The sequence below is a fragment of the Dermacentor andersoni genome, chromosome 6 (assembly GCF_023375885.2).
Source record: "Dermacentor andersoni chromosome 6, qqDerAnde1_hic_scaffold, whole genome shotgun sequence".
NCBI classification, from domain to species: domain Eukaryota; kingdom Metazoa; phylum Arthropoda; class Arachnida; order Ixodida; family Ixodidae; genus Dermacentor; species Dermacentor andersoni.
The window spans coordinates 47,538,206-47,546,765 of NC_092819.1; the positions used below are offsets into that span (position 1 = coordinate 47,538,206).

Here is an 8,560-nt window from a genome sequence, read left to right on the forward strand (position 1 = left end):
TTTGAAAACATGCGTGTTTTTAATAATGCGCATCTTACAACACACTATGCGCTAGCATCAAACGTGCGAAAATTCGAAACACTAAAAACATAATAGAATAAACGGTGTTATTGCCTGTACTCTGCTATAACAAGCGAACCGTTCGTGCCCCCAAATCCGAAAGAGTTCTTAATCGCAACCCTTCTGGTCGCGTTCTCAGTTCTCCAAGGTGCCGACTGATGAGCGACAAAGTTGAGATCGGCACCAACATCTGGGCATTCGAGGTTTAGCGTAGGTGGTATCACTCCATCGCGAACAGCGAGTACCGTGAACGCACTTTCCGTGGCGCCGGCTGCTCCCAAGAGGTGACCCGTGGAGCCTTTGGTAGCGGACACCGCCACTTTGTTAAAGTTGTCGCCTAGCAGACGGCGGATCGCCAGTGCTTCGGCGGCATCCCCAATCGGCGTCGACGTGGCGTGAGCGTTCACGTAACCAACCTCCTGGACGTTGACACGAGCGTTTCTCAGCGCGGACTCCATGCAGGCGAACGCACCTGCGCCGTCATTGGCTGCTGCCGTGATGTGAAACGCGTCCCCAGAGAGCCCGTATCCTAGAACCTCGGCGTGAATGTTTGCTCCTCTGGCAATCGCATGTTCCAGTTCTTCCAGAATGAGAATGCTACACCCTTCGGCTACAACAAAGCCGTCCCTGTTCTTGTCGAAAGGTCTCGACGCCGCGGCAGGGTCCTCGGCGGTGCTCAGAGCTCTCATCCTTGCAAAGGCAGCAACGCACATGGGCGACACGCTGGCTTCTGTGCCACCGCAGACCATGACGTCAGCGTATCCGCGCTGTATAAAGCTTAACGCGTCCCCTATGGCGTGCACGCCCGTCGTACACGCCGTCGCAACTGAATGGTTGGGCCCTTTCAACTTGTGCTGAATACTGACAAGCCCAGACGGCATGTTCGTGAGAATCCTCGGAACGAAAAACGGGCTAATCTTTTTGAAGCCCTGTTCTCTTAACGCCATCCCGGTGTCGACAACATATTCCAGGTCGCACATGCAATTGCCGATTGCTACTCCCGTTGTTCTGCAGTCAGTGTCCGAATCCGGGTGCCACTGGGCGTCATCTAGCGCTTCTTTGGCTGCAGCCAGAGCGTACGCAGTTGCCAATGAGGTGCTCCGCAGCTCCGACTTGGAAACGAATTTATGTACGTCAAACGGTGACGGGTTTTGAGACGCATCGGTAGGTACACGGCCTGCTGTCTTGGAGGGAATACCGTCGAACTCCTTTCCCAGCCGACTTATGCCGCTCTGCGACTGTATGAGCCGGCTCCACGACGTCTTGGCGTCAGCCCCCAAAGGCGTGACCATGCCCAGACCGGTGACGACGACCCTTCTCTGTTTGCCACAACTGCTGCTGATGCCTCTCCTTCCGAGGTCACTGACAGGCCGGCCCAGCTGTCGCCATACCTGGAACAGAGCGCGAAGCATCACGTGTTCGGCCAACATAAAGCGCAAATAAGTGGATTAGGTACAGATCGCAACAATCAACCGCAAAGCCGTACGTTCGTTTCCTACACCTAAGGTCCTTCGTACATCGCGCCACTCCTCATATTTTGCAGTAAAAATGTGAAATTATCCCACGAATGGATAAACCAGTGCCCATCAAGAATGTAATTTATATCACTGTACAATTAGCAAATGTTCCTGAGTTACTCTTCACCGGCGCGCAATTAACTGCGGCTGCGGTGAATCGAAGTGTAGAAGCAGGCAGAAGATAACATGCACCCCTCAATTCACAATACACGATAATAATCACGTTCCCTACTACGACATAAGTGTCACTTTAATGGTATTAAATTTGGAGCATCTTTTCGACTGAATTTCAGCTCCATTAAAAAAAAAAATAGTAAACGGCAGCAAATGTTATCACTTGGTCTACCACAACAGTGCGTATTCGTTCGGAGAATGTAAACTTCAAAGGACTTACCGGCATTTGTAGTGGCATGCTAGTTGTTTCCGCAGGAATCCCTAAAAGCTATTCAAACACCGAAGTTCCTTCGCCACGCAGAACGAACAGTTGTCCGGAGATGAGGAGCGCGAAACGCAAAAGCACTCGGGCCATGCCGGTTGCCAGACTGTGCAATCAAAACCGAAACTGAAATTCACACGAAAAATGCCAGTTAGCGTTCTTCACCATCAAGATATAATAAAAAGCGCTTCCACCTTTAGCCTCTCTGACCGAATCAAATGCATAGTTTGAGGAATAACTAATTATGTGTCAGGTCAGACGCCACGTATGTATTCACGAACATGCAATCGTCAAACATTTTACAAAAGTAATCCTTGACATATTTAATGCAAGTACTGCAGGAAATTTAATACATTTGCGCAGCAATGTCAGAAGGTTTTTTTTTTATGCGTTTTGGTCTTTAGCGTGAGATATAACAGGTCAGCAAAAGTTCCTCCTACAAAATGCGGGTAGCCGCGTGAGTAATGTCAGTGAATTTTTGACAAAACCTCATGACATTAACCACCGATGGATTAGCCAGAAAGCCCATTTTGCCGTCATTCTAACATCAAGCTTTCGCTCGAGTTATATTCTTTATTGCACGATTCTAGTAAGCTCTAGCTGGAGAGCACTTTCATCCTAAGAAGATTTTAATCGACCATGGTACCAGCCAACGTTGGTTAAAACTACATCCGCGTTTGCTCCAGTGCAAAACGTAAAACTTAATCGTGTGGCAGAACGTATCAAACATCTGGAGCGGTTATAAGCACTGCGAACCAAGCGCAAAATAAAAGCATTTCCGCTTTTGTTTTCTTTGTACTTATTCAGTCGCATGAAGCCAGTTAAGGCCAGGACACTGACCGAGACAATCCAGCTGCTATTTTGCGAAGTGGGCGTACGTCGTACGTCAAGTGTTGGCGCGAGGTGGGTCTTTTAAAATTCGCACAGAAATCGTTCTTGTGTGCCGATAATCACAAGAGAAACGGTAATGGATACCGACATATGGGCTTATGGATACGCGATCATCGTGGCATTAGGAGGTGTCATAGGCTACGTGAAAGCTGGTGAGTCCGACGACTGCACCGCACATCTCGATCGTTTGTGGTATGTTTCACCGGAACTGCTTTGCAGGTAGCATCACATCCTTGGTTATGGGCTTGGCGTTCGGTGGCCTTGCACTGATTGGAGCCTACCAGACGTCGCAGGACCCTCACAACTACTACTTATCCCTCGGCAAGTACTTCTCTATGCGTGATAAGCTTGTAATGGTGACCGCTGGTAATTGCAGACGACCCCCGCAATATTCTTTTTCTTCATTTCCATCAGCGCCGGAGTAAGCCTGATGCCTAGACATTACTGTTGGCAGCGCTTTTAAGGTAATTTTCGTGCTAACACACTGAAGCATAAAGTCGCAAGATATGGCTCACGAACGCACCCGTAGGTCGACTACCTGTGCGAAATCATATGCGGCGATATTCGCTCTGCGTAGTTCTGGATATTACTCCATTTCTCCTCGGACGTTGGGCGACAGTTCGAAGCCCATTTCAATACCTTATTATTGTTTTAGGGAGTAAGAGCTCGGGAAGACGCGCTGTGCTAGCTCCACCATCGACCTAGCTGCCTATGGAAGTTGCTTTGCCTCTGAATATTGCCCTTCTGCTCCGGAAAGTTATACTCTAGTCCGTGTAAGCGCTCTGTTTTACAGAAAAATGTCTCAGTTGGCAGCACTGAACTTCGTTAGTTGATCTTTCAACCATTTGACAAATCAAGCTTAGAGCAGTTAACATAGTGGATGCTGTGCATTTAAGAGAAAATTTGCCAGTTTGGTAGTGAAGGAGGATGCGTTAAAGAAGGTCGCGACAGTAAAAAACTTAACATCTCACTTCCTTTTGGTCAGTTATTGTAAATGCTAGGCTAATTGGAATAATAAAAGATTGTGGTTTCAGGCTAAGATGTACCTTTGGCTGTGTATTGATATCACAGTGGGCCGTAAAATTTGTCAAGACATTTAGGTTTTCTTGTACTGGTTATGTGGCACTTTTCAATGAATGCCATTCACACCAATGCGCACTGAAGCGCCATGCTTCTCGTCTCAGCGGCCACACGCGGACTTCTCGGCGGTGCCACTTGATGGCGCAGCGCGTTCAGAAAGAATGAAGCCCCTTAAACTTAGTAGTGTCTCTCCTCCGCTTTCCCTGCTCCTCATTTCTCCTCTCATTGACGCTCCCTCCTCGACCGTGGCGCCGCCTACACTGCTCGAGCGTAGCAACGGCGCCAACATGCGCTCCTCGCCACTCCGTAGACGCTTCTCGAGCAAGAATGGCGCTGATGCACGGCGTGAGGGCCCACGTGATGCTACTAGGCCAGAGTGCGCGAGGAAGAGGCGGCATTCTTCAAAGCGTGGCACTACTTTACGAAGTTTAAGGGGCTTTAAAAAAGAAGCACAAGAGAGGGGCCGCATTCTCATGCAATGGAGCACCATGCATTATGGAGGCCACGCGCAGGCTTTACGGTGTTGGCGCCACATGGCGCCGCGTTTTTAGAGAAGCACGAAAAAATTTCTGTGCAGTACATGCCTCATAACTAATTTCAACAGCGGCAATAAGTTGTCGCTGTATTGATTCAGTGCAGAACACATTACACCAGACAGTCATTGCAAGATAGGTTCCGGCATTTTTTTTTTTCAATGCACAATATTAACTCTAATGCATGGCAATAGCCTTTATGGGGCCTCTGATCTGCCATTGGAAGCTCCGCAACTCATGTTCGGTGCACCTACCTTCTTTATTTGCAACACGTAGGGTACATATTCAGCTACTAGCTGTAGCTATTTAGAAGCTCTTTTGAATTCGGCATGTACCATTGCAAGTAAAAACGAGAATGAAATGCTTTCTGCAGAGCTTCAGCCCAAGGTAAATCTCCTATGTCCCTTTGAGCCTGTTATGCTAACTTGCATTACAAGCTGCATCATCTCTCAGCTAGCCTTGTCATAAGCATTGGTATTTTCTTGCTCTCTGTTTGCAGCCGTGTCTGGATTGCTGGCTGGTGTGATGGGTTACAGGTTTGCTAACTCTGGAAAGATCATGCCGGCAGGACTGGTTGCAACTCTGAGGTCAGTGTCTTCATATTGTACACATATGTAAAATTAACATAGTTAAAATGGCGCATTTTGAGGACAGGACACAGAAAGAATGCACAGAGGACAATTGCCGACGATTCTGTGTCCCGTCCTCAAAACGCGCCGTTATAATGACGTTCCATCAAGCCAGCAACCAACTAGCCTGTCCAAGTCTTTTAATGTAAAATGAAGTGTCTTGCACGACACAACTGTTGTAGTGGCTTGATGTATAGTGATTTTTGTACATAGTCGTTGCCCTTGAACTAGCGCAAGGTGTCTTGTCACGTGAACAGCTTTCAAGAACTTGCTTTAGAGCCCACCTATGCAGGCACATAATGAAAGCAGGTGCTACTTCGACTAGGCTGGCACAAGGCACCTTTCAGAAAATCTCCCAGGCACTTTTTTTGCTTGAAATGATACTCATTAGCAGGGCAAATGGCCGATGTGCCCTACTTATAATTTTTTCTATATCATCCAGTTGTGGTGTTCTTGCATACTTGGACTTTTTTATTAAAGAAAAAAAGTGTGAAAGACTGCCACTAGCTTCTTTCATGGTGGTGCAATTATATTTAAAGTATCAAGCCTGAGCTATGCTGCTAATATCTAAAAAGAAAATATGCATTTGTACGAATATAGTGCATAATTTTCTCTGAATTACTAGCTTTAGAAAGCGACAGCTCAATGCCCCTCTCCCCCTTCTGTTTCCAAAATTCGAGCCTAGACATGAAGCTACTGAGCTCTGTGGAAAAGCTAACCACACCATTGGAAGAATGCTGTTAAGGAATAGTAGTATCGTGAGAAATTGGTAGATGACAGAAAGTCACCCAACTACAGCAAGTATACTTATTTGGGGTGTCCAGGTCCAATGGCCCCACCAGCTACAAGGATGCTTACATCCATGCAGCCTCGCTGCGCAAGCACACGCTTGCTGGCCCATCGGTGCTACCCCATTGCATTTCGCTCCTATCAGAATACTTCAGCTTAGTGCCACCTTGCAATTGTATGTTGCACTTGAAGGCCCTATTTAAAGCCTCTGCATAAGCGTTGCATTGTCATCTTTTATCCCAAGATAAAAAATATGATGTCATAATAATCATGCTTATGTGGTTCAGCCAAAATCAAGGCAGCAATGGTTTATTACTGCATAGTCCAATATTATAATATCTTGCTACCTATGTATGATAATACATACGTAATATGTGCTAGTTCAGGAGGCACCTTCATTTCTCCATTGTTCATACGTTGTTTTCTAGACCATCACATTGATTTCCTTTAATGCCCTGTTATTGTTTCCTGGATGTGATTTTCTGTGTAGGAAGTATAGCAAAGGCTTTGGGATATTCAGTAAGGATAGAAAAGGAACATATTGGCTGGTCTTTTAACAGCTGCTGCACTTACGTACTATTCTCACAGCATGAAGCATGCTAATTTAGGCTTAATACAGGTACTTTTGTTTCAGTCCATGTTAAATCGACTGAACTTTGGCGCTTATGTTTAGATCACAATTCATGCCACATTTAGTGACCAGATAAGTAGCAATATGACATTGCACTCTGAAGCAATCATGCCTATTTGGCGTTCACATTAAATTCTCCTGTCAAGGTAGTTCATTCTGCGAGTGTAGTAACATCCTTGTTCTTCTAGCTACTCAGATTCCCAGTGTGAAAAACCAGTTAGCCCATCTCACTGTCTTGGTCAAGTGTAAGAAATGTTCATTCAGAGAGGCTGACAGAATCGGTCTCTTGTGGTGAAATGTGCATGCTCCGCCGTTTCCATTACAGCATTGCGATGTGCTGCAGAATACTCTGCCGGGCCTTTTCGCCACCTGCTACTCCAGCAGCGCCAGCAGCGCCAGCAGCACCAGTTGCAAAGCAGTGATGCCTTCCCCCCTCTTCTTTAAATGAAAAGTTGATTGCATTGAAGGGCTTCAAGATTATCCGCATTTTGTATGAAATAAAGACGCTGTCTGAAGGGCTTGTTCAGTTGCACTATACAAAATGAACGGACACTGTCTTAGAGTACTGCATGGACCTGGCCGGGTAAAGGGATTTTTGATGGGCACGGGCCTGGGGCTGCGGGACCAGGCCAGGCCCGTTCACTGATAAGTCTAGGTCAGACCTTCGAACACATGCCGGTGGCCTGCATAGATCCGAGGCATTCTATGCAAAGCACATGTGACAAGTTGGAAAAGTGATCTTAATTACCTTAGCAAACAAAATGAGAGTTCCAATTTTTTCTGTCCGATTTCTTTTTGTAAAAAGTTTTCTCATTCTTTTTGTTGCTGCAAAAACAAGCTTTGCTCGCGCAAAAGAAAAAAAATACAGCACTCTTGATGGGGTCTGGTTGTTACTTCTTCCTGCGAGTGCATAATTTAATTGCTCTGATACAATAATTTTATTACAATTACATCATTTTTACTATTTACCACTATATTTATTTGTTGCATCATATTGACTATTGCTTTATGGCCACCCCAGAACACACAGATAGCTTCTGCCTTAACACTCGCAGTGTTCTTCACGAGCCTTCAATTCGTGCATGAAATTTGCTTTGTCGTAGGTTCAGAGGGTTCTGTACGGCAGTGCATTTCCCACCTTCATTTTTTTTGTTCCGAGTTAGAATATGCGCATTTGAACCTTTAGCTGCTTTTGCACCTAATAAATGTTAAGCATTTTCTTTCTGTAACAACTGTTTTATCACGATGGCAATTAGAGCTTTGAAGAAGCACTTGCGCTGCCGCCATCAACTCGTGCGTAGCACGCACATGCTGGGATAGCGTAGAAGACGAGTCGCTCTCACGCAGGGTATGAGACCGAGCTAGCTAGTACTCAGTCTTGTTCCATGCTGTGTGACCAAATGAATCATCCTCACACTCCATTCAATTGGCTCTGCTAGAGCCAGGGCAGCGTTCTGGCTTCCACAGCTGTCATGAGTGTTGTATGTGCACACATAAGCGTTCCTACTGAGAAGTTGTGTGCTTACTACACTGTGGTGCTTACAATGGTCTGGGTGGAAAGAGCAGTAAATGTCAAGCTAAATTTAGTGCCGAGAGTGCCAAAAATTTTCCCAGTTTTCCATCGGTCTCCTCTCGTGCACCATCGAGGGGTGATTCCAGTAACACCGTCGCAAACGCTTCTCATGTGACAGCGTGCCCTCTTTAAAAAAGAAAAGGTAGTTATATTCACCAACTAAATACTTGCAGGTTACTTGTCAAAACAAGCACTACCCTTTTATAGCGAATGAAAGTAGTATAGTGGTACTTCCTACTTTTCACTACCTACTGAAGCTAGTAAACAGCCATAACTTCCTGCTGAGCATTAACTGAATGGTAGTAATCCTTAGTTGTGATATTCACTATATGGATAGCGCAATTACTAAGGCAACTAAAATATAGTTACCAACAATACAGTGGGGCCTATTCGATTAGTGATGTTTGTGTTGTGTCAAGTC

At 45.9% G+C, this 8,560-nt stretch overlaps 2 protein-coding genes across 2 annotated transcripts; one reads left to right on the forward strand and one right to left on the reverse strand.

The window, feature by feature from the left end:
• Nucleotides 1-2,114, reverse strand: LOC126522048 (3-oxoacyl-[acyl-carrier-protein] synthase, mitochondrial). The gene is made up of 2 exons (XM_050170830.3): nt 1,972-2,114; nt 1-1,451 (listed from the first exon to the last, which is right to left on the reverse strand). The coding sequence occupies exons 1-2, from the start codon at nt 1,987-1,989 to the stop codon at nt 108-110; spliced, it is 1,362 nt and encodes a 453-aa protein (XP_050026787.1). The 5' UTR covers nt 1,990-2,114; the 3' UTR covers nt 1-107.
• Nucleotides 2,115-2,848: 734 nt separating this feature from the next.
• On the forward strand, nt 2,849-7,081 carry LOC126522054 (transmembrane protein 14C). Its single transcript, XM_050170838.2, has 4 exons — nt 2,849-3,056; nt 3,124-3,225; nt 5,017-5,104; nt 6,892-7,081. Exons 1-4 carry the CDS (start codon nt 2,981-2,983, stop codon nt 6,986-6,988), a joined length of 363 nt encoding a protein of 120 aa, XP_050026795.1. The 5' UTR covers nt 2,849-2,980; the 3' UTR covers nt 6,989-7,081.
• The last annotated feature ends 1,479 nt before the right edge of the window (nt 7,082-8,560 follow it).

Bases quoted from the DNA above. Each gene is read 5' to 3' on its own strand.
- LOC126522054 (XM_050170838.2), top strand. From the start codon at position 2,981: ATGGATACCGACATATGGGCTTATGGATACGCGATCATCGTGGCATTA. The intron at 3,226-5,016 runs GCAAGTACTTCT...CTCTGTTTGCAG, and splicing joins CAACTACTACTTATCCCTCG to CCGTGTCTGGATTGCTGGCT. The intron at 5,105-6,891 runs GTCAGTGTCTTC...TTTCCATTACAG, and splicing joins GGACTGGTTGCAACTCTGAG to CATTGCGATGTGCTGCAGAA.